At 41.5% G+C, this 26,100-nt stretch overlaps 1 protein-coding gene across 7 annotated transcripts in view; it reads left to right on the top strand.

Moving 5' to 3' along the window:
- ABLIM2 (actin binding LIM protein family member 2) overlaps positions 1-23,821 on the top strand; it is a 131,302-nt gene extending 107,481 nt beyond the window's left edge. For all 7 annotated transcript variants that reach the window (XM_054295754.1, XM_054295751.1, XM_054295749.1 and 4 more), the window contains 5 exons: positions 6,418-6,476; positions 8,425-8,479; positions 9,805-9,869; positions 10,041-10,121; positions 22,071-23,821. In XM_054295754.1, coding sequence (XP_054151729.1) covers positions 6,418-6,476; positions 8,425-8,479; positions 9,805-9,869; positions 10,041-10,121; positions 22,071-22,184 — 374 coding nt within the window. In that variant the 3' untranslated portion in view covers positions 22,185-23,821. The remainder of the gene's footprint in view (positions 1-6,417; positions 6,477-8,424; positions 8,480-9,804; positions 9,870-10,040; positions 10,122-22,070) is intronic.
- Positions 23,822-26,100: the final 2,279 nt, after the last annotated feature.

The following is a 26,100-nucleotide window of genomic DNA, read 5'->3' as shown; positions in this document are numbered from 1 at the left end:
AGTGCTGCACCCAGGCACCCAGCTCCCTGTTTGTGCTGCATCCAGGCACCCAGCTCCCTGTTAGTGCTGCACCCAGGCACCCAGCTCCCTGGCAGTGCTGCACCCAGGCACTCAGCTCCCTGTTTGTGCTGCACCCAGGCACTCAGCTCCCTGGCAGTGCTGCACCCAGGCACCCAGCTCCCTGTTAGTGCTGCACCCAGGCACTCAGCTCCCTGGCAGTGCTGCACCCAGGCACCCAGCTCCCTGTTTGTGCTGCATCCAGGCACCCAGCTCCCTGTTAGTGCTGCACCCAGGCACCCAGCTCCCTGTTTGTGCTGCATCCAGGCACCCAGCTCCCTGTTAGTGCTGCACCCAGGCACCCAGCTCCCTGGCAGTGCTGCACCCAGGCACTCAGCTCCCTGTTTGTGCTGCACCCAGGCACTCAGCTCCCTGGCAGTGCTGCACCCAGGCACCCAGCTCCCTGTTAGTGCTGCACCCAGGCACTCAGCTCCCTGGCAGTGCTGCACCCAGGCACCCAGCTCCCTGTTTGTGCTGCATCCAGGCACCCAGCTCCCTGTTAGTGCTGCACCCAGGCACCCAGCTCCCTGTTTGTGCTGCATCCAGGCACCCAGCTCCCTGTTAGTGCTGCACCCAGGCACCCAGCTCCCTGGCAGTGCTGCACCCAGGCACCCAGCTCCCTGTTTGTGCTGCATCCAGGCACCCAGCTCCCTGTTTGTGCTGCATCCAGGCACCCAGCTCCCTGTTTGTGCTGCAGCCCAGGCTCACAGCTCCCTGTTTGTGCTGCATCCAGGCACCCAGCTCCCTGTTAGTGCTGCATCCAGGCACCCAGCTCCCTGTTTGTGCTGCACCCAGGCACCCAGCTCCCTGTTTGTGCTGCACTCAGCTCCCTGTTTATGCTGCAGCCCAGGCACCCAGCTCCCTGGCAGTGCTGCACCCAGGCACCCAGCTCCCTGTTTGTGCTGCAGCCCAGGCACTCAGCTCCCTGTTTGTGCTGCAGCCCAGGCACCCAGCTCCCTGTTTATGCTGCAGCCCAGGCTCACAGCTCCCTGGCTGCCTTTGTGCCTATCTCTGCCATAACTACACCCATCTGTCTGTTGTGCCATGGTTTGTGAGCATTCACTGCCTCCAGACTTTGATGGTGAAACTATTTGTAGTTTCTTATTAGTGAAAGGAGCAGCATTGTGGTGGTGTTTGAGGGTTCCCAGGACAAGGGAAGAGATGTGAATCTTGACACTGTGTTTCAGAAGGCTGATTTGTTATTTTATTATATATATTATATTAAAAGGAAATGGTATACTAAAACTGTACTAAGGATAGAGAAAGGAGACATCAGAAGGCTAGCAAAGAAAGGAATGAATAATAAAATCTTGTGACTGCTCACAGCCTCGACACAGCTGGCTGTCATTGGTCATCAAGTAAAAACCATTCACAGGCTGAGTAAACAGTTCTCCAAATCACATTCCAAAGTAGCAGAACATGGAGAAGCTGAAGCTTCCCTGCTTCTCAGGAGAAAAGACCCTGGCAAAGGGGTTTTTCATAAAATGTATCAGTGACACAGCACTGGCTGTGTAAATGAACTGTTGTCTCTTTGGAGAGCAGAGATTCCTTACCACTTTTACTTCTCATAAAAGTGCCCATTTTTTATATGATACCTATTTTCAGTAGACAGGATGGTAGTGTATCAAGCAGATTTTTCATTTGTGCTAATTATTAGTCCTTGACACAAACTATGTATTTTTAATATTGATGGAGCCATTCCTTCTCTATCAAGATTTCCTTGCTCCAGAGATTAATTTAGCCTTTTTTTTTTTTGTTATCACTCGCAGTTATAAGGTCACAGAAATATTCCAGGTGGGAAAGGGAATAATTGAATTATTCCCATGCTAGTCCATGCTAGCTGTCAGAACCAAAAGCATGTTCTACACATTTCTTATTACACATTTCAGCAAGTCAGAAGCATTACTATTGGGCCTGAATTTTACTTTAGAGTTACATACATGACAAAAAATAAGTTTAGCGAATTTTAAGAAATAACTGGGACATTACTCTCCTTGCCTTCTCCACTTTACCCCATGCTGCAGTAGCAGGTCATCCAGGGTAAGCAAGCTGGGGAAGCAGTTTTCCAAAAGAATGCACCCAATGCAAGGCATGTCTGGCAGCAGGGCTAGGATGTCGGTGTTGTGGGCATTTTGGTAATGTGATAGTTGGCTCCATCAACTTATATTAAGGAAATTATGGCTTAGCTATGCAAGGAAGAGGAAAAACAGATGCTACAAAGTCTGTCACAAGGCTGTAACAAGATAAAGAAGAAAACTTATTTTAGATCATCACTGGGCTAGCTTAAAGGAATTTGTTAACTTAATCCTCACTGGAAATCACAAAGGTGTACTGCAGGATTTCCTGTGCAGGGGAAACTGAGTCTGACCATCTAACATCTGATTTAACATCTGTAAATCGTAGCCCACAAATGAGCATCTTTGAAACCTTTCATTGTCATACACACATGAGGTATGTCTGGAAGCTTTATGGAGTAGATCTGATGCTCTTCTTCACATGTTTTGAGAGACCAGTCCTTAAGTGCAGATTTTCGGCAGGGAGGAGTATGTAGCATACCAAGAACTGTTATACAGGAACAACATATGGTGTTCATTTTTTTCCCCTGAGAATGTTGTTCTATCTGTCACTCTGCTATACTGGCATTTCTTTAATATTTTGGATTATCTTGGGAATGTGGAACTATTAAAACTAGAAATGCAATAGATAATTCACACCTGTCAGGGTGAATATCCCATTTGTGCCAATATAGGTTCTGTAGTTCATTTTCCATTGCTTTTTATCAGCATTTCTCTGTCCCCCATGAAAGTTGACTCCATTACCCAATTAGCAACTACACAGAAATGACAGAGGAAGTTTTGTCTTCCTGAAATTTATGCCTTTCCTTATGCTTTTATTCACTTACCTGACTGTTTTAATACCTGTGGACATCCTAATTAATTCCTTTTCTATTCAGTGTTTCCCTGTTTAGTTCTGAATGTTCATAGTCTGTCATATGCCCCCCATTGGCCACAGAAGAGTAGCATCTCTACCTCTTGCATTTCTGCTTGAGAACTCTGGCTTTCAGCCCCATCCCTGTGGCATAGTCAGTGACTATCAGAGAAAATAAACTTGTTAGGCATAGGTTTGGTGCTGAGTGGTTACATACAGAGTGGAGGGAGTTAGCAGGCTGTGAATTGGTAGTGATGTTTCCAGATAAACTGAGCAAAAAGCTCTTCATTTTTCTGTCCAGCCTCTGAGCAAACCAGAGTAGGGTTGTTTTGCTCTAGAAGAAATTTTTCCACATTACATTACTTAAATGCCCAGAAGAACACAACTAACAGCACATCAGTGTGAGGCTCATGCAGTCAACAGGCAGGAGTGGAGCTTGCATCTCCTGACATCCACCTGTGAAAATGGGTCTTGTTTCTGTATATATAGATGTCTAATAGCTTATCATTTACCATAATTCATGATTTTAAGTGTTGTGTATTTAGGAAGCAGCCATCATCTAGGAAGGCATGTAACCCTTGCTGTTGATGTGTCCATGATGTGCTGAGAGGCAGCCTCAGCCTGGACGAAGCAGGAGCCATACCCCTGCAGAGGGTGCCTGTTCAAACAGTGTCCAACCACAGAGGAGCGGAGCTGGATCAGCGGCTCTCAGTGCTGTGTTCGGGCCGTTCGGGCTCAGCTCTGCGCTCCGCTGCTCCGGGCGGCCGCGCGGTGTCGCCGGCGCTGCGGCTGCGGCTCCGCCCGGCAGCTCCGGCTCAGCCCGGCAGCTCCGGCTCAGCCCGGCAACTCCAGGCCAGCTCCGAGCCAGCTCCGGCTCAGCCCGGCAGCTCCGGCTCAGCCCGGCAACTCCAGGCCAGCTCCGAGCCAGCTCCGGCTCAGCCCGGCAGCTCCGGCTCAGCCCGGCAACTCCAGGCCAGCTCCGAGCCAGCTCCGGCTCAGCCCGGCAGCTCCGGCTCAGCCCGGCAACTCCAGGCCAGCTCCGAGCCAGCTCCGGCTCAGCCCGGCAGCTCCGGCTCAGCCCGGCAACTCCAGGCCAGCTCCGAGCCAGCTCCGGCTCAGCCCGGCAGCTCCGGCTCAGCCCGGCAACTCCGGCTCAGCCCGGCAACTCCAGGCCAGCTCCGAGCCAGCTCCGGCTCAGCCCGGCAGCTCCGGCTCAGCCCGGCAGCTCCGGCTCAGCCCGGCAACTCCAGGCCAGCTCCGAGCCAGCTCCGGCTCAGCCCGGCAGCTCCGGCTCAGCCCGGCAACTCCAGGCCAGCTCCGAGCCAGCTCCGGCTCAGCCCGGCAGCTCCGGCTCAGCCCGGCAACTCCGGCTCAGCCCGGCAACTCCAGGCCAGCTCCGCCTCAGCCCGGCAGCTCCGGCTCAGCCCGGCAACTCCAGGCCAGCTCCGAGCCAGCTCCGGCTCAGCCCGGCAGCTCCGGCTCAGCCCGGCAACTCCAGGCCAGCTCCGGCTCAGCCCGGCAGCTCCGGCTCAGCCCGGCAACTCCAGGCCAGCTCCGAGCCAGCTCCGGCTCAGCCCGGCAGCTCCGGCTCAGCCCGGCAGCTCCGGGGCAGCCCGGCAACTCCAGGCCAGCTCCGAGCCGGCTCCGGCTCAGCCCGGCAGCTCCGGCTCAGCCCGGCAGCTCCGGCTCAGCCCGGCAACTCCAGGCCAGCTCCGAGCCAGCTCCGGCTCCGCCCGGCAGCTCCGGGGCAGCTCCTCGCCCGCCTGGCTCTGCTGCCAACTTCTCTTTACCTTGGGGCAATGCTCCTCGGTGACCGAGGGTTATTTAGCGACAGAACAAACCTCACTCGCCCATCTTCTCTGTAGCCAAAAGATTGATCTGGACACTGATGTCCAACATAGCAGCTTTTTCCAGGCAGGAGCAGAGATGGCAGCTTTGTTGCAGATACAGGCATTCTGTTGCACAGGTATTATTTTACTCTTTGCTCTCTGCTGGCAGTACCATTCACATAACAGGCAATTATAAGGTTTTTGTTTTGTTATTTTTTCCTCTCTCAAGTATAAGAACTGTAGTTGCCCTTCTCTAATGGTAGGAGGCATTTGGTTTGCAATTCAATGTCAGCCTGTTGCTCCCTGTTTAAGTACATTCAGTGCTTTGAATTTTTTTTGCCCATCATGACAGTGATTCGCTGGCCTACCCTTGCTCCTTTAGCTTTTCGTCCTTGCTCATTGCTGCCTTTTGTGTTCCCTGGATTAAATACTCCTTCAGTGCTCAAGCCCTACCTGGGCTGTCTTTCACCTTTGCTGGGTTCTGAGCACTGACACAGTGCAACTCCCGCTGATCCCATTTCTTCTTGCCTTGTTCTCTTTTTATTTGGATAGTTGGAGAAACTTTTGCTATTTGTTTTAATATCATTTTCAGTGTTTAACTCAGCTTGACTTCTGGCAGTTTTCAGTTTATCACAGCACATTTTGAGCTCTATGCTGATCCATCTTTTGCTTTTTCTTTCTGCATGCTTATTCCTAATAATCTCCTTAGGGTATTTATTAATCCAGTGGGGTCTGGATTCCCTTCCTGCATTCCTCTTTGGACAGAGACTGCTAACAGTTTTGACAGAAAGAAGTATTGTATATTCAGTTCTTTGAGCCATCTGACTTCTGTAACTCTTTACACCAGTTTTACATAATGTCCTATACTGGAGTCAGGAATGTTTATTACATGTGTGTTTGTTCTTCTATTGTTTAACTTTTAAACTTTCTTATTAGAGTCTTAATACTAAAATTAAGGCATTTCAGTTGTCTCATAATGACCACACTCAGTTTCATCACTGTATCACATCATTTATTCATGGTAACACCACTTTGCCAGTTTTCTCCATCTTAAAACTTTCTTTCATTTGGGTGTATATACTCTGTCTGATTTACTTTATCCACTGCTGTATCTTCATTTTTGCATTTTTCCAAGAGATGTTTTACAGGGAAAAAAAAAAGTTTTCATTTTTTCAAGTGGTAGGGTATCAACCCATCTTTTTTTAAGAAACAAAACCATAACCCAGAACTCATATAGCACATTCAGAAGTGATGATCTAAGTCCCTTTAATCCCAATTTCAAGTTCTGATTTAACACCAATCTGGAAGGCAGAGATTTCTCAATCTCTCAAATCACAAGCATCATGTAGGTGCATGAGGCTTCCATAATGTGAGCCCCACAACTCCCTCCACATTGTGCCCCTGGCATGCTGCTCTTTCTAGATATTGCTACACATGTTCATGTGCATGAAATATGGAGAAAAAATGAGCATAGGTCAGTTATATCTCATCTCATTGATAGAATATTTGCACTGATCTTGTAATTGCTGTTTCTGGATGTTTTCTCGGATTCCCTGTTTTAGTAGGCTGTGAAAGATTTAGCTGTATATTATGTCTTTTACAGGATTTCCATATTCTAAGTCTGCTTCTCTACCTGGCTATGGAAAGAATGGCTTACATCAGGTAGGTACACATCTAAATCCATTCTCCAGGGAATAAGGTCTCATAAACAGACAACTCAGTAACTAGTTGAAAATCTACACAGTAATAACACTTCAAAGGTGTTTTGGCTGCCAGCCCTGTCTGACAGATTCATTCCCTAAGTGGGTTACAGTTTGTCTCTCTGCAAGAGTGAGACTGACTGAGGCTTCTCCTTTTAATTGTGTGCATCATGAGCATTGGGAATCTTGATTCTCCTCCCAAAACAAACGAAGATCTAAAATCTGCACAGGCTGCACATATTAGTCATAGGATAGCTTGAATTAATGATAGAGACAAGCCTATAATTAGGCAAGTAATGATCTTAGAGCAAAGGTGGAACACCCCACATCCATTGCATTCCTTGAAATATCTGTTCTGTTTTTTTCTAGTGTAAATGTGTGTCTCTGTGGGGTGTGTGTATTCACACACAGCCATTGTAATTTTAATGCAGGGAGGGATCAATGAAGATTGAATGACAAGGAGCAATCTAGAAAGAAAGTTGTCTAACCAAATTATGATCAGAACAGACTCCAAATTATTTTTTAATCCTTCTTTGCAACTTTTATTAATCTTTATTAAAAAGTAAGCTTTAACAATGTGGCCTCTCTGGCATCTAGCATTGTGGATTCTCATGGTTCACGGCTTATACTGTTAGGTGAAAAACCGCTATGGTTTACAGTAGTGAGCAATACATAGATGCCTGTGCACCTACCTTTTCAAGAATTGATTTGTGTCCAAATTGCATGGAGAGGACCTCGTTCAAATTCCCTTCTTACTCCAAAGGAAGATGTAAAACCTGCAAAATCATATGAGGAGGATTAAACTTCCCCAGTGACAAGAGTCAAAGTGAGAGTCATTTGGAAGGAGCTACAAGAAAGAAATTATCAAGGAGTAGCTAAATGGGTTTTTCAGTAGCTGCTGAAATGTCCATCCCTTTGAGTTAATATTACAGGACTAATTATGTCTGTGTTGCTTCAATACCTGGTTTCTTGAATTCTTCTCTGAAGAAAGGAATGACACTGAAATTTTGTCAAATAATACTTAGGAATTTAAAAGGGTCCATAAAAAACGAATCCCACCTATGAGTCAAGAGGTTTTCTGACTGTTCAGAATAGGTGTTGCCAGTAACCTGAAGTGAGCAAGGCACTGACTTGTGCCCAGCCCCTGCACTGGTGAGGCACCAAAGCCATCCCAAGGCTTCCCGAGGCCAGAGCGCTCAGGGTGCCTTGCAGTGTGCTGGGAAAGCAGCAGATGGCAGCGTCTGTCCCTTAGAAAGAATCCCAAACCTGTATGAGAGTTGAAAAGGTTGCTCATGGTCAAATCCTTGAGGCCAAAATTCTTCTCAGAATGGATGTCCCCTGTTTGGATTGTAGGTTCATTCATACCAGCTTTTGTGGTTCGTTATTTTTAATCAACCATGCTAGTGCTGCATAAATAAAACCCCAAAAGCAAGCAAGGAGCCTTGCGGGTTATTGTGGGCATAGCTGTGCACACCATTGATACCCTAGCAGGCAAAAATGAGATTTGGGGGAAAAAAAATCATATAATAGTGCTTTTCTGATTTCCTGTACTGTTTTTTGTCATAGCATTTGTCAGCAAAGGAAGAAGACAGTGGTTCAAACAAAGCACAAATGTGGTACATGTAGAGTTCTCCCTGGTCAGTGGCATCAGCAGTGTGAAGCAGAAGGAGAAAAGTTGCAGTGCAGCAGAAGTGATTTGTGATGATGGCAGTAACACATCAGCATGTGACAGTTTCAGTGTTGCCTTGCTTACTTGACCAATTAGGTCAAATTTGAATGAGACTTATTTCTCTTTCTCTCACACAAGGATCTGTATTTGGGTTCTATGTGTTTCTTTTTTCTCTCAACAATATTCAGAGTGGGATTTTTGTGTATTTTGCTGTTACATTGCTTCTTTCTTTCTCTGTCAGCCTGAAACTATGGGCCAATATGAAACGGACCAGGATGCAAGCTGGGGGATGAAAGGTACATTTTTTTTTGCAATATCATTTCCCCTTGTGTTTTCACCCTTTGAGGATTTTAATTAACATATTGCCATAAAGGTTACTATTCTGAGCTCTTCCTGTAGTTCACATAATAATGACTAGCCAGAGGCACAGCTCAGTGTCATGTTTATCACAGAGAATATTATTTTTTACTTACCCCAACCTAAAGGCTTGACAGAAGTCTTGCATCATAGGGTGGTGCAACCAGGCTGAGTCAACACCAGGATCCTTGATATGTGGCAACAGCTTTGTGGTGTTAGTCTCATATCAAAGACAGGAGGAAATTTAAGATAATCTTTCCTTCAAGTCTAGTTGGAAAAAGTCCATTGTGCTTCTTGGTTGTACTACAGTGTGGTTAAAAAGTGCAGAGTTCACAACGCAGAATTTATTTGCAGTATTTTCTTTTTTTACAGTTTTAAGTGCACTGTGCACTTAATATGGAACTTGGGTTGGAATTTTCTAAGGAGCTGAAAAATTTTATTTCCAAGACACTTTATCTCAGTTTTAAAATCTTACTCTGATGCTTCACTTCATGACTCTGTGTTGATAAAAATCTTTGTCACTATGTTTTAATAGGTTAAAGTACAGGTTTGGAAAAGTAGACTCAATCTCTGATTTTATTTCAGACCATAAAGAGGTCTGTGAAAACATTTTGGCTCTCCTGGTTGTGTTTAATCACCATTGTGAATAGATAACACTGTGTGGTTATATCATATATAGTCATACACTGACCTAACTACAATTCCCTTGTGCTAGTGTAGATGCAGGAGTCATTGTTACCACATCCTCAAATCATCTTTTCTTCCCTATTGTTATTCTCAGTGCAGTCAGCCCAAGTGCAGGGTGTCAGCATCTTGTAATATCATATTATCTCAATGGTTTTCACCTATGTTTCCAAACTGACATGCCTTTAATAATCCATATATTTTAACTATTTTCAGTAAAGAACAATAAGGGCAGGAGTTTTGGATGACAGACTGAATAAACTCTGCACATAAGCCTCCTGTAAAAAGAGATCCCCAATTTTGCCAGACATACTCACCGTGTAACCCAATGGCATCGGGAGATGGATTTTCTGTAATAAGCCTTTGATTTCCAGGACAATTGCTTTGGTAATAGACAGTGTTATAGGCTTTTAGGGCATGGGGGTCAAGTTCTTGCTATGCATGTAGTTATCCAACAGCTACTGAGAAGGGAGAAATGTAGTAGCGTAGCACATTTGTGATGTACCTAAATGTTCATTGTGGTGACACCAAAAAATGGCTATAAATTCTAAACTCTGAACCTGTTCTCATTCTTTTGCAGAATACAAGGTAAGAAGGGCTTTTCCAGCACTGGAAGAACAATCAGATTCAGCACTTCCTAGCAAGGTTACATGGGTTCCTTTCTTTTATTTCATTTTGTTAATTTTTGTCCCAGTGAAATATTTGTCAAATCAGGATGCAAGTATGTACCATTTTTTAGTAAGTTCCTCATACCACCATTTCCATGCATCAGAATTGGATTCAACTGGAGTTCATATGCTCTTGTCTTTTTAACAGATTTATCCCTATGAAACTCTTATTGTAACAAACCGAGTTCGTGTGAAATTGCCCAAGGATGTGGACAGGACCAGGCTGGAGGTAGGAATGTTTGCTCAACAGTTTTGCAAGCACTTCTTCTGTTTTCTTACTATCCTGCATACCCCTGTGCCTCAGTAATAGCAACAAAGAAGAGAGAAGAATAAGTGAGAACAATGACACTATGTATTGTAATTTTTTTTCTCTCAAAAAAGGCAGTATGTAGGCAATTTAACTAAAAAATTGCCTAAAACCTGACAAATGTCTGACCAAATGGTTTTACAGAGATACTGATAAAACCCATCAGTTTTGGATGATTTTACAGGGTATTGGAAGTTCAGGTGGGGAGTGGGAAAATGTGGAATTTGTTTTGGTTTGAATTCATATAAAAAACATCCTCATAGAACAACCTAAATATTACAAAAAGGCTCTATTCATCCTGAAAATACATGGACCTCTGTTTGGTCTGTTGTCTTATTCAGCCTCTCCTTTGGCCGTGTGATCTGTGATCACTCTACTACAGCTTTGCTCTACCATCCACATCTCGCTTAAGATGGAGAAATGTAGATATAATTTATCATAACAGAAAGCTGAGTATCCAAAGATCAAATTCTGAAATTGATGTTCAGGCAAAATTCCCAAAGTTGATTTTTTTGACTGATCAATGACAGGACTGAGTAAAAACTCACCTTAAGTAACCTATCTTTCTGTGAACTACTATTAAGAAGAAGAGATAGCTCAACAAAAAAGATGTGATAACAGTACTGGACTTTTAGAAATATTTATATTTTAATAAATTTACTGTATTTTGAACATGGTAATATGACAAGAAAAGAAGAAAGAAAAAATTACTTTTCAAACAAGAAAAGAAGAAAAACTTTGAAGGAGCAGAAAGTTCCTCTGATTAAAATCAGTTTTTAAAACCAATAATTTACCAGACTTGCATACATGTACTATGTTTTGAAATTGGTGTTATGCTCTTGAATACTTGAATGTGCTTGTCACTTGATTTCCTTGAATCAATCAGTGTTGATTTGATTGTAAGGAAAAAAAAGCCTCAGTTATGTGCTGTTTTAAGTCTGATTCATAGCTAGGCATGATAGCAATACTAAAAAGCATGATGAGTCTGGAAAAAGGAGCAGGGAGTTGCAGGGATGCTCCTCTGGACACATCCCGTAAAGGATTCTTTGATATGTACATATTTACACACACGTGTGTATGTGTGTGTTAAAGAACAGAGTCTCTGTTTAAACACAGCAGACCTGTCTGAATAGCAAATGCAGCTCTAAATTGCTTTGTTAAGACAACACAGAGTTTGCTTTGGATGGACCATGCCTGCCCTGGCTGCCATTATCTGTAACTCATACACCATCCTCAGCTGGGATTGCTGTTTGTTTAACTTTGGAGCTGTTCAGTCTGCCTCACACCAGGTGCAGCACAGGGTCTGTTGGCTCAAGGAGCCCAACCACTTCAAAGATCTCACAGAGGTTTGCAAAAAAGAACAATAAACAAGATCTGCTTCAAACCTGCCCCAGAAAAGCAGTGAGGGGACCAGGCCAATCCTGCTGATTGCCGCACTATGCTAAACACATGTGTCTGCAGGAAGGACTCCTTTGTAGACTGTCTTACATTTAATAGGGATTGGTAGTTTGTTAAACAATTAAATTAGCAGAGTTTGAATAGCACTGTAACTACTGTGAAAGCAGAGGCAGTTGCTCATCTACACATTCAAACCATGTGCAGAGTTGAGTGACAGGCACAAACCATTGCCTTCCCTGTCAGCCTCTTCCCCTCATTCCTGAACCTTTCTTTTGTATTACAGAATTCCTGGAAATAAGTAGCTTTGCATAGAAAAGCAGCTTGTCATTATTTCCCTTTTGTGGCCAAAGTAGAATATAGTAATTTAATTATTGACTTGTGCACTCAGCAGATTTCAGGCTTGGGCAGGACCCAGGACTCAGGGAGCCCAGGACTATGTGGGGTTTTTGGTTTGCACAGAAGCAGACCAGGCTTAGAAATGTGGATACAGACTACTGTCTGTTAGTGGAGGACTCACTTCACATGCCTTGATACCTTGGTATCTCCAAGTTTTTGAGGACAGCACTGGGAATACTGAAAGCTTGTACTAAGGTTATATTTCAACCTTTCTTGAGGTCCATTTCACACTTCCTAGATGGTATGATTCAATGCTTGGGGTCTCTAAGAGGCAAGTGCTGTTTCCAATCTGAATTGGTTTCCAGCTGTTGTTCTGTTTTCATCCTGCACATGCAATGTCACTTGTGAAAGGGCTGGATTTCACCTACAGAAATGGTAGCAGTGCTAGGTCCATATATTATACAAGCCGTAGAGTGATATATCTAGGAAAATCTCCTAAGAAAAAAAATCCATGTTCTAATACACCAGTTTTATTCTGATCATTTGTGTGGGCTGAAGCCTCACCTTGCTGTTGCTGCTGCAAAGCAGAGCACGTTCCTGGGCGTGATGGCTGTGGCCAAGGGTACAGGTGGTGTCTGTGAAAGGAGACCTGGAGCTTCTGTGCTTCACGTCAGCTGTCAAGCCTGAAAACAGGCTTACTGTGTCTGGTATCAACAAAATATCTCTTTCACTCATGATGTTTTTGGTTTCTTGGTCCAGTTTGGAGCAATAAGGTCAACTAAGTTTGCATGAGGTAGATTTATTTAAGAGCCATCTCACAATTTGACTTGAAGCTGCCTCCTCTTTGTGAAACAGTTTGTTGTGAACTTTGAATGATCCATCATAGGTGTCATGGAAGGAGCATTATTGTTTGTCTATGAGTCACTCTTCCAAGCAAAGTCTCCTACACTGAGTGTTCCTACCAGGAGAAGGGAACTCAAGTCAATGGTATTAGCTCCTGGGGTCAAATTAAGGGAGGCTACAACGAAACCTTGGCTAATGCTCAAGGACCACAGGAGGGTGGGGATTTAATGGGTGGTAGTGTTTTCCTAACTTCACTCCCATTGTGAGTATTTTTTAGATTACACTGTTGTGCAAGAAATTTATTTTAAGGATTATAAAAAATATTTTCCTGTAAAAATGCGTATTTTTCTAAGCCCAAGAGGTATCTAGAGATTAGGATGGCTCAACTGGTAATAAATGCTTTCAAATAATAGTCATTCTTTCCTCAAATGTACGTGTAACTAAGCATAGAAACACACAGCATGTTTTTGTTTGCTTGTCTTAACTCAGCAGTGAGACAGAAGTACCCAGCTCCTTGTGCTCTTCCAAGGAGATGTTTTTGCCAACAGTGAACTAATACATGCAGCACCAAGAACTGGTTATAATGAGCAGCCTGCTGATTTTTAAATACCTTTCTGGCACTTTGGTTTTTGAATAAATAGCCTGGATCTCACTTTTGTATAAGCTGATTAGAAATGCAAGGAGTTTACAGTAGATAAGGATTTGGCCAAGGAATTTTTTTTAGGAGCTTCTTCTCTACCACAGTGCTGTTTATTGTAATGTTAGATGAACAGAGCAGCATTCCCATGAGCTATTCTAACAGGAAATGGTGAAGAACAAATTCATTCACACAACAGTGCAAGTTATGTGAACAACCAAGCAGTAACACGGGTGGATTATCCGTCCTGGGTGGAGAAGAGGAATTGCACCCTCCCCATGTCTGCAGATGACATGAACTTGAGGGACTGCAGCTGATGCTCAGGTGAGCAGAGCCTCTGTTCAGAGGGACCTGGCCAGGCTGCAGGAGTGATTGACAGACACTTCATGGAATTCAGTGAAGATAAATCCACATCCTTGCACTTATGACCAAGTAACACAATTCATCAGGACAAGATGGGGGAGCAGCTCTGAGGAAAAACACCTGATGATGCTGATGGAGAACAAGCTGAAGATGAACCAGCAGCTCGCCTCTTTAGTGAAGGGGTTATAGGACAGGTCATACCCACCCCGGAGGGTGGCACTGGAAAGCCAAGAGGCAACAGTCACAAGCTGCAGGAAAGGAAATTACAATTGGATTTAAGGGGAATGTTCCTCACTGGAAGAGTAACGCAGTGAACAGGTTGCCCCAGAAGCTGTGGAACCTTTACCCCTGCAGGCATACAGAACTCAGCTGGAAAAGACCTTGAGGAACATGGTCTGTTTTGTCTTTATAGTCTTCATGGTCTTTAAAGTTGACCTTGCTTTGAAGACCTCTGTAAGTCTCTAATTTGCCTAGATTGGTATATTCTGTGAAGATATAGTATAATTACACAACAGGATTATTTGGTGAGTTTGCCGCAATAGCATTTGAAAAAATATAGCAAATTTGGTCTATCTCTGAACTTTTTATCCCTTTTTATTTATTTTTTAAAGCAACAGTTAAATATATAAGTGTTCTGAACCAAACTTCCCCATTTTGGACAACTTAAGTCCTGAGTTTTCAGGACTAAGACATCCCCTTTGGATGGTACACATTGGCACATTCCTTACCTGATGCTTCTCAGAGGAAGTTGAGTTTACAGACACTTTCAAATATTTTGCAACCTCTTTTAAGTACTTTAATACCTTTATACTTTGAGCTTTGTGCCCCTAAAAGCATGCATTTGATACTTTTCTCTTAGATTGGATATTTTTTGCCTGTGTTTCAGTCACACAGTGTGGTTCAATGCACACATTGCACATTCATATTGGTAGCTCATGCCCAGCTGCTTGGATTTATATTTTTTTTTCCTGCTGCAGTAGATTTTATCACAGAGTATAAGATTTCTTTTGTGGTCACAGGCTGGTAGTTTTGAAAGCCAATACAGTTAGGTTCTTCCATTTGGAAACCATGTTTTCATTTGATTTCCTTATCTTAATGTATCTTAGCTTTTTTTTAGCTGTTTCTTTTGAATGTCAGGGCTTGAAAGCATTATCCATTCATGCCTATCAAATGCAGTAGAAAGTAAATTATTACGCTTTTTGTTTGAGCCTGTTCCTTCTTTGTTTAACTGAGACAATTGCTAAGGAAAAAGAACTCTGGAATGTCAAGTAGCAAACTTTCATTTGCCACCTTGTTCTCCTGTAAACAGAAATGAGAGATTTAAACATGGGTGTGGTCTTACTTGAACAGAGCACTGACTTTAAATCAAACATGCTTTTCCTCCTGGAACTGCTTGTCTGGATTTGCTTTAGGGATAACATTTTTTCCACTACTTTTCATTCAACAATTACCCTGGGTTCCAGCCATTTGGGCTTCAACAATTTTAGGACTTGTTTCCAGTAACTGAGGCTGAATTTTTAAGAGCCCAAGCTCCTGGATGTCATTCATGCAAGTAGCATTGGGTGTTCCATCTCCTCTGGAGCTCAGATGGGGAAAATGAGAGCAAGAGTGGACTGCTGTGTGTTTTTCAGTTTGCAGTTTGGGGCTGGGTTTGAGGTTACAGGCTGACTTCACAATAAAGCTCATAACCTGGGGTGGAAAAGTGTGGGTCACTGACTTCAGCAGAACTATTTCACACTGTTAAACTTGAAAAATACATGGGTGGTGGTTCTCATTCTAGGCATGTGCTTGTGTTGTGATCAGTGATGCATGTTTATATCAGATTTCAAAGCCTTTTACAAAAGGAGCCATTATAAAATGAAAGTACACATTAGAATTGATGGGATATGATGTAAAAAGTAATTTCTGTGTGAGTGGAAACACTGTAGGAGTGAACAGAGATTAGATATAGAACATTTATATCACAGGTGCACTTAAGTCCAAACTAAGGGAAGCTGCAAAATCTGCTTTAAGAATAAGGTATTTTTTGCCTAAAACAAATGAAATTTTTGAAACTCATTGTCTTCTTTATATTTTCATAATTTATTATGGATGCTAAGTTTTTTTTTTAATTTATGATTTTCTTAATTATACAGAATTTTTTAGCAGCAATCAGCTGGAGGCAATGACTTATGTCAATGTCAGTAATGAAAAAGCTCATTTGAATGACAGGATGGTGGCATAGATTATCATCAGAGATACTCTGTGTGTATGCTATTTAGATAATATGTTCATATACCTGAGAAAAATACATTGCCCCAGTTTTTTGTACCTTTATGGATGATTCAGCTGAGCAAAATCCTGGCTGTCCAGTGCTCCCACAGAAGATTTTCTGTGTGCCTTGTGATGCTTCCCAGGAGGTTAGAATGGCAGTACCCTGCAGTGGTAGTGTAGAGGGGAATGCAGCTTCTCTAGGAGACTTCCTGGTACCCTGAAATTCTGAATGAGAAAAAGCCCCGGATCCAGGAGCCTTGCAGAGGTGCTTGGGGTGGTATGGGCATGTGGAAGGATCTCAGACTCCTTTCCTCACTGCTCATATTTCACTGCTTTCCCTGGGAACCCCTCTGGGCACCCACATTGCTGCTTGGAGGGGGATCTGCAGCTCCTGCAAGGCTTGGCTGCACAAGGGCTCTACTATTTGTGTTACCAATAATTGCCCGTACCTGGGGTAACTGCAGGTGCCTTATCCTCTGATCAGCAGAGCTGCCCTAGTGATCCTTTGATACCTTTTAAAGTTCATTAGGTGCAATTCATGCCATTTCTTAACTTTCCCTCCCCAGTCACATAATTACTTAATAGTTTCAAATATTTATTGAGCATGAAGCTTAATTAGGCTGTAGATGAGCATAACATTCAATACTCCCTTGGGAATGGGGCACATGGCTAATTACAGCTTTGTAATTAGCCATGCAGCAGGCTTAGAAGAAACCTCTGAAAAGCCTGCTGAGCCCCAGCAGTGAAACAGAAAGAGGGGTGAAGAGTGCAAACGTTGTGAAAGCAAAATGAGGATTCAAAAGTCAATAGAAAAAAAATTCCAGCAAATTTTGTTTGGCCATCTGAAAGTTTTATTTGGGCTAACCTTGAGAAGCAGGAGAGAAGGGAGTGGAAGGGCAGTGAAAAAGAGAAAAGCTGGAGAAGGGAAGAAGCTATTATCTTCTCAGTGTTGAAATACTTCTACAGTCCTGAGTCTTACTATAGGAAAAGTTTGTGCTCCAACTTGAAGAGCTGAGGCTTGGTTATTTACATGAATGCTCACTTGAATAAGCCTTTCTCAATAAATCCCTGTTTATTTTGAGTATTTCTCATATTGAAATCTCTGGAGAAGATCCTGTAGCTTTTATTTCTGGATTATGTGAATCAGAAGTTGGAAGTGTTGCAAGGATTTTGAATAAAAACGAATTGGAGGAGACAGCTACTTAAAATTTCACTCTGTAGAACAGAGTGCACAGAAGTGCCTCAGAGAGACTGGCTGAAAGAGTCACCACAGATTGAAGCAAAGGCAGTGTGGTGCTCAGCTGTCATTTCCTATTGATACAGCAAAACAAAGAGCAAAAGGGAAACAAACCTGAGGTTTTAAATTCCTCTAGGAATTAGGACCTTGTTTTTTCTGGTCTTCAACTCCTCACCTGCTGCCATCCACTGAGTTCTTTCATTGGCTCAATTTTTTTTTACTTCATGAGGAAGTAGGATATCCTCTGAGCTTCCTACATCAGCAGGTTTGCACATGAGGACTCCCATCCAATTACTGACACAGAACAGGGATGCCTGTGAAGCCCCCCTGGTCACCAGGTACTGCAGGATAGCTGCAGGTGAACTGCAATTTTATCTTCCTGTGACTTATTCATACTAATGCCACATTCCTAAGTGTTGGTTTTGGCTGGGGTCACTTTCTTCACAGTGGCTGGTATGGGGCTGTGTTTTAGATTTGTGCTGAACACAGGGTTGATAACATAGAGATGTTTTTGTTATTGCTGAGCAGAGCTTACACAGAGCCAAGGCCTTCTCTGCTCTTCACCCTCCACACTGGCAGGGGAGTTGGAGGTCAGTGGGAGGCTGGGAGGAGACACAGCCAGGACAGGTGACCCAAAGTGACAAATGGGATATTCCAAATGATGTGACATCATGCTCAGTATATAAGTGGGGGGTGGAGGGAAGGGGGAACATTTGGAGTTTTTGTCTTCCTAAGTAGCTGCTATGCGTGATGGGCCCTGCTCTCCTGGAGATGGCTGAGCACCTGCCTGCCCATGGGAAGCAGTGAATTAATTGCTTGTTTTGCTTTGCTTGTGTGTGTGGCTTTTTCTTTCCCTATTAAACTGTCTTTATCCCAACACATGAGTTTTCCAGCTTTCAGTCTTCCAATTATTTCCTTGATCCCAGTAGTGGGGGAGTGAGTGAATGGCTGTGTGGGTTGCCAGCTGCAGTGAAACCATGACACTGTGTATTGGTTTTGAGCATCTCTGAATTTCATTGAGAGCTAAATTATTCTTGGGGAAAAGAAATCTCATTGAAATAAATAAACATTATAACTCTATTTAGAATTATTACTGGCTTTTTAGCAGACCACAGAAATAGAGACAAGCCTCATTAATTGATAGTGAAAAGCACCACTTCTTTCTGAGATAACGCTGTTAAGCAAGTATTTGAATGTGCAATTAATTACTTTTGTTCTGAGAGAGTGAAAAATGAGGTCATGTCTGTACTGCTCATTTTCATATTTGTGTTTCACAGAGGATGAGGATTTTCTGTTCTAGTGGTTGCAATGCAGTGCAGAGGTTTAGCTCAGCCCTTGCTTAGTTCTGTGTATCCTAATAAAAGCCTCAGATTAATACAATGTTATCAAAACAACATGATGCCATAGTCCTTTCTTATTGTAGCAATATCACACTTAACTGTATCACAAAAGTTGATATTCTGATTCTGTGACTATAGCAGTGATCATAGTGAAGAATCATCTTTAAATTGCTTACCTTTTCTTTTAGCAAGGTTTTCAGGTAGCATCATGTTAACATCATTATGTAGCTTCCAAAATGACCTCACTGACATGCAGTGAGTTCGGAGTGTGGGCAGAACAGAACCTTCTCTTCTCTCCTCAGTGTCTGCAACGTGCCCAGCCTTGCTGTTGATGCAGAGCAGAGAAGGAGATTGAGTTAAGCTGCCTGAATATGGCCAAACTGTCACAAAGGGAATTAGGAATCACTTACTAGCACACTGTAAAACACCCAGACTTCCTATGTAAACAAGGCCAACTCTAGCAAAAAAAAAAAAAAAGGAATGAGTGTTGCTTTTACTAGTAAGTTTGGCCATTCCTTCCTTTAATAGCCCAGTGATGCATTATTAACATAGCTGGATATTTTAAACTGATCCATTACTGAAAAAATAAAAAGGAAATTATGTTCTTGGCCTTGTAAAGCATAGCTTCACCCATATTCTCTCATAGCTAAAGATGAATATCTTTCATATTCCCTGCTCATAGTTTTCAATTTCCCTTCTTTTGTTTCACTAATGAGAAAAGGGTAACGCTTCAGTTAAGGCAAATTAATATTCCAGTAGCTGAGAAGAAAGATTAATCAGCCCAGGATTTCTTACTGGTGCATTTTTTCTGCCTTTAGGTTTGGGAAGAGCTCTAGGTTTTAAAGCTTTAAGAAAACCTGTTAGAAAAGTCCCAACAATAATGGAGGCAAAATGTAGCATCACATATACATAGAAAAGTGTGACCATAAACTTCTGACACTGGTGCATTCCCCTGGTATTTAGACCCTTCAAATATTTGTAGATATTGCCATATTTTACCTTAGTCATCATTTGGCTGAGCTTAGACATACTCAGGCCTTTTAGTGTTTCCTCATAAATCAAACTGCAGCCCATGATTACTTTAGTTGCTTTTATCTGAAGCTTTGCCAGTTTGATGACATCTTCTGGGACCAAGGTTTTATTCCAAATTTGAAGACAGAACTTAAGTCGTTGCTGCATCTAGGGTCAGTCCCAAATCTAGAGCCCATGGTGCTAAAGAAGGATATGGTGAAAGCTTCTAAGATGCAGGGACAGCAGCAGGATATATGTTATACTGGCATTCTCAGAGTTCAGACCAAAGGGAAAATGTTCCCTTCTACCAGAATTATTTTTGCATGTGAAAAAAGCCTTGATGGAATAAGAAACTGCTAATGTGGAAGTCAGTTTGTTAGTCCTTGAGATGGGGGTATATGGGGAAGAAAATGAAAAGCAAAGAAACTCTCTACTTGAATGGATGTGCAAATAAGTGAGTTTTTGCTTTCCCCATCTCAGTCACTTTGTCCCTGGGCTGGAAGCTGTCACCTGCTTTTGGACCAGGCAGCACCAAATGAGGCCTTCTGTAAGGAGGAAAAAATGGTGCTGTTATAAAACAAAACTGAGGTATAAGAGATAGAAAACGATGCAAAGAATGAAGGTGGTGTCATCTGAGCACAGGCAGAGGAGCACAGTGCACAGCTGATTAATTCTGCCTTGGATAGATGCATGTGGATGGGAAGCTCACTGAGCCTGAGGGCAAAGCAAAAGGAAAAATGGCAAAGTACAACATTGGAGAGGGAAGGGGGAATTGCACAGCTTGTGCTGAGATGGGTGGCAGCTTCATTAGGAGGGGACGGTGCAGCAAATGTTTGGCACTCTGGAGGAAAGGGGTCATTTAGGGCTTCTTGAGTTCTCCTCCACTGACCTTCAGTACTGGAACAGATCTAATGAGACACCATAACAGTTTCTCATAATATAAAAATTACCTCTGGAAAAGAAAAATGGTGAAAACACAGTCCTTTTAAAGTTTTATGTTATTTTCTATGGTTTTTGAAGATTGGCAAGGTAGCTTTACCTGCAAGGTTATATAGGTTTTCTCATTTTCTGAGTAAGAACTACAGTTTGCCACTGCTTTCTCCTGAGTGAGGAGATGTCTTAAGTCTTCTCCACAACGTAGGAAGTAAAATAAAATAAAATATTTCACATCCAGACTTCTTTTTCATCCCTACAGTCTACAGACGTGTTCCTTGCTGTGGGAAGTTGCTAAACTTACTTGCATTTGTCCACTGGATTACCAGAAAAATATTCTAAAAAAACCAATGCAGAGAGAAGTTATTTTTTCTTTCTGAGCCAAGTAGAATTAAGTTCTGTCAGTGAGAGATTGTTTCTAGAATACATTTGTCAGATGTTGCTCATTTCCATGTGAAAAATTATCTCCTTTGCTAAATATGCATGGTGTGTTTGTTCCATGCTATGAGCAGTGCTTATGGTGGGTTGCTGTCATTTGTCAAATGAAAAGTGAAGGCTCAGTTCCAAGATCTTAGTCACTGTTGTTCTGAATATGTGGAATCTCAAGGGAAAAAAAACAAGTCCTGTTTAAAAAAACCAAGTCTGTCCTTTCTTAAGAAACAAGAACCCATGATAACCATTCAAAGTAATTATATATAATGACTCCTTACAAACAATTTCTTTAGTTTTCTTGAGTAAATTACATTACAAAGATGAAGTCTTTGTTGGTAAATGGAAAGTGAAATTTTGCTTCTAAATTCATTCACATATTTACCTTTTCTACCGTCTCAGTGTGGATGCTAATAATTGCTAGGGAATTGTTATCCTACCTCCTTCCAGTTCTTTATGTTGGATTGCTTCCCTTTTTCTCATCTCTTTTTTTTTTTTTTTTTTTTTTAATATTATAGCATGAAAACATCAAATAGAAGTGTATTTCTTGACATTTAAAAATCCCCTACTTTATCCAGCCTGAACTTCTGACTAGAGTCTCTCCCCATGAATAAGCACATTTTGGATTTCAGAATTTAGCAGTATGCTCTCTCCTTAGTTACAAGGTTGCTATTAGTGGGCCAGTGTGGTGTCCGGTGCTCTCATTAGAGATCAAGGCAAAACAAATCCAACTCTGAAACTGCATTGTTATCAATCTCTTTAAAGTCCTGGAATAACTTCAATTTGTCTCAGTATGCCATGTCATCAGGCACCCTGGATAAACATACTTTCTCCCAAAAACCATAGCTTCTGTTCAGTTAGAACTGTATTGAAAAGATTACATCTTTTTAAAAGTCACTACTGCCATCAATAATTTCATTTCCCGGCTACTCTGAGCTCATTTGGTTTCAATGCAGTCTTTTCCAGAAACAATTTTGGAATTTAAATGCAAACCCTAATGCATTATTTTGTGGTGTGTTTTAAAACTTAGGGCAGAAATATTCCTGTGCACAGACAAGCTTAATGATATCTTTTGTATTTTCATTTTCAAGAGGCATTTGTCCCCTGAAGAGTTCCAGGAAGTCTTCAAAATGAGTATTGAGGAATTTGATCGTCTGGCACTTTGGAAGCGGAATGACCTGAAGAAAAAGGCCCTGCTTTTCTAAACCCTCCCGGATAAAATATGTGCTTAATCAAAACAAAAATAGTCTTGCCAGAACTATCACATGCACTTGCTGTTGAACCATTGTCCAGCTTCATTGTGTTAGTATGTGTCGGGGAAACAAGACAGATTAGATGGTAATGTGTTGGGATACAGAGAATTTGCTAATCTTGCATTTCCAGCTGGTTTTGTCAGTAACTCCTGGTCCTACCCAGTTTACAATGTGCAAAAAAATCTAGCTTTAAATTTATTGTTGCTTGCATTCGTTGCTTGATGCAAATGGAAATTCTGAAAGGGAGAGAAAAAAGTGTAGCTGTACACAGGAAATGCATCCAACGTTTTGTTCCATTCAGTTTTATAATGCAATTTTTACAAAACCAAGTAAGTAATTATTATAGAAATTTGCCAGTGGGGGATCAGATGCTGTTAAAAATATGGTAAAAGCCAAAGAAAAGCATATCCGCAAGCAATTACTGCAATTGTTTATCTGTGGTACTTTTTAAGAATGAAAGCAGAAATATGGAAGCACCTTAATTCTACTTATATTTAAACACAGTGTACTCTTTAAAAGATCATATTTGTCTAGAAGGTAACTAGCTATCTTTAATTACAACACCAGAGTTTTTATTTTATTAAGAATATATTGTGACATAAAACGGTTATAATTACTAAAATGTATACAGACCTACTAAGATTTAATTCCATTCATCAGGAAAACTGAAGCCTTATAAAAAACTGGTTGAGGAGTGTATTGTGCCAGTTGACTGTGTTTTCCTGTTAGCCTGGGGTGTTTGAAGAATGGTTTTTTTACATTTCATGCTGATAAAATATCACGTAATCTTAATTACTATGTAGATAGATATATCTATCTATAAAAGAATTATTTTCATTAATATATGTCTTAAGTGAAGGCATTCTTACTTTCTCAACTTTCCATCTTTGCACAGTAAGCCATGAGAACTGTGATGGCATTTGGTAATGGAAATGGAACAGTTCAGCATAAAATGTAACAAAAAAAAGCTTGGTGTGCTCTATCAGTAATACAGACAATTAGAATCAAATCCATAAAACCCTCATGCATTACTATTTGCATGTTTCTGTACAAATCAATTTGAAAAAAAACAAACTATGTGATAATGGTGCAGTACCTTGAAACTATCTTAAATAACAAGCAAAGCTAACAAAATCTAAGCATTTGATATAAGTGTTAGACCTTAATATCTCTTCCAGCTGAAAGACTGTATTAAATTTAATAGTTTCATTTGGTCAGAGGTATGGTTGCTGACAAAGAATGTTTTAAAGTGAGTTGCTAGTTTTTTGTGATACTAAATGAGCATTACAAAAAGTACATTTTTCAGCCATGTGTCAGTATTCTGCATTTTTACTGCCTTGGATGTTTGTACTCACCTCCTAGTTCACTATGTCTTTTCGCATTTCTTTAAGGTAACTGGTTAATATATGCACTACAACACACTATTTCAACTGCTCCAGCATTGGAAAAATCATAGCATTGAACATGCCTTCTTCCAACTAACTTTCCAAGTCCATGCTGTTGGAAATAAATATTTTCTCATTACCTAAATGTTTTGTCTGATGATACAAATGTTTAAAAAAATTCATTAAAACAAAGACATAACTGAATGACTTCGCTAATGTGTGTATAATTTTTTAGATCATATTGCTGCTCTGGATAGGGTCTTCCCATTATGTTAATGTAAATAATATCTAATTTGCATTGTTTGCTCACTGAGGAGAGCATTGAGGGTACCTCTGAATGTCAAGTTACTGTAAAGTTGGTCTTGATTTAAACAATCAAGCAGCTGTCACATCTCAGCAAGCAGAATTTGCTTCACTGGTGATGTACAGAACCACCAGCCTGTGTAGGGAATCATTAACCAGTGTCAAAGGAGAGTTCCCAATCACATGTAGAGAACACATCCATAATGCACTCCAACCTCAGAGTAGCTTGTTGCATTATTTTGTGAAAATAAATACTGGCAGCCCACTGAAGTGGGCCAATCCAAAATGTGACCAGCAGGGTCCATTGCAACTATGAAAAACTAAATCCAGGAGAACAACTGGTTGGAGAACTATTATGAGGAAGTTTGACATTGGCAATGACCACTCTTCTCATCCACACATCCCTGAGACATCATATGGATTACAGGCATCTTCTCAGTGATTAAGAAAATCTCAGGTTGATCAAAGAAATCCATGTATCAGTGCAGATCAGGTTCAGTATGGATTTTCATAAATTATTTGAAATTTTCTTAACCACAGCAGCTTTTGTACTGGTATAGGATTCAACCTATGCTGTAAGGAAAAAGTGCATTACTGAGCACCATGGGCAATCAACTGCTCTACTGTTTTGTGCACCAGCAGATGTGTTTGTGAGTGATGGTGAGGATGGTGAGCTCATGTGAGCTGTTTGACCCATTTACACTGTTTTGAGACAGTTCATCTCTTGTAATGTCAAGCCTTTAAAGTGTCTCTTGAAGGTCTTTGTCCTACCTGAGCTAAATCAGGTACAACTCTTGCTTTTCATACCCCCATCTAGAGTTTTTAGCTCACAAGCATCAGTTCTTACCATAATGCCCAACTCTATTAGGAGTTGTCCCCCTTCCTCTTTCTATATTTACAGATTCCTTTATCATTCTGTGCTTCCTTTTATGGTCAGTGAAGAGAAAAAAAACTTCATTCACATCCTAATGTTCAAAATGCAAGATGAATTGCCCCTATCATATTGCTGTCCACTGAATATAAAGAAGGCAATGCCTCTGCAGAAGTACACATTGCAGGCTACCTAATCTTGGATGAAATTAATTCTATACCTACAGTCTATTGAGGGAAATAAGCCAGTTTTTACCAATTGGTAGAATACCAGTCTTAAAACCACTGGCAGTTCCTAGACCATGTTACCAAATCCCTCTCCAGCAATCAGGAAAATACTTTGAGTTGCACAGATCTCACAAAACTCCCTAACACAGTAATTTTTTGTGCTCATTATACTATTCACTAAACAGGCATGCATTCAATGCCAAACACGCAAAAATGTTTTAGAAGACAGTCAGTTTATCAACTTACGTTCCTACTACCAGCCAAAACCAAAAAGGAATTTTGGCTTCCATACACAAAACCTTTGCTGACTTTAGATGAACAAGTACTCTTGTGTGTCCTTATTTCATTTCCATGAAGTTTGAAATGGTCTGTAGATGTCTGTTCCATGCAAAGGTGGCACAGCTCAGTAAGCTGTTCGTTTTTTCACATTATACATGCCAGTGTATCACCCTATATTTAAAGCATCTACTGTCATATGGTGCAGTGACCTATTCAGTTATGCTCTCCAGCCTACCTAAATTCACATTTACAGTATGATATTGTGTGCTGGATTTGGCACCAGCTAAATGTACCAGTGTAAAAGGACCTTAAAGTGAGCAGCATTGTAATTTACTTCACTAAGTTGTCTGTACATCACCTTAACTCCATAAACCATAGTATACCAGAGAATACAAGATTCCTGTTTCTAAAATCTTATCATGTTTTCCCTGTTTAAAAATTGCAAATTTTAATTTCAGGCATGTTGGTTTTTTTTCAGGAACTTTGAGTGTCTAATTAAATGTGGATAGGCTGACATGCGGGTAGTAAATATTCAAGTTTATTTTAATAGGGTTCCATATGCTAATCTTATGTAGGATTATGAAATGGAAAAGGCATTCAGAGTAATGAGATAAGACTTTGCCAGAATGTTCCATCTGATAGTGTGGTCTGGTGTTGGCAGTAAAAAACTGAATCTCAACAAATCATAGGCTGTTTTTCAGATCATGCTCTTTAGGGTTATTAAGTTACTGTTCTGTAGTCTTGTTTTCAAGGACATGCTGCCTTTCAGCATTTTTGTAAGTATAGATATGGATATGCAGCTC

The sequence above is a fragment of the Melozone crissalis genome, unplaced genomic scaffold (assembly GCF_028551555.1).
Source record: "Melozone crissalis strain CALT ecotype California unplaced genomic scaffold, PUWL_Pcris_2 ptg000006l_1, whole genome shotgun sequence".
Lineage (NCBI taxonomy): Eukaryota > Metazoa > Chordata > Aves > Passeriformes > Passerellidae > Melozone > Melozone crissalis.
Note: the sequence above shows the minus strand (reverse complement) of the source record. Positions and strands in the feature narration are given on the sequence as shown.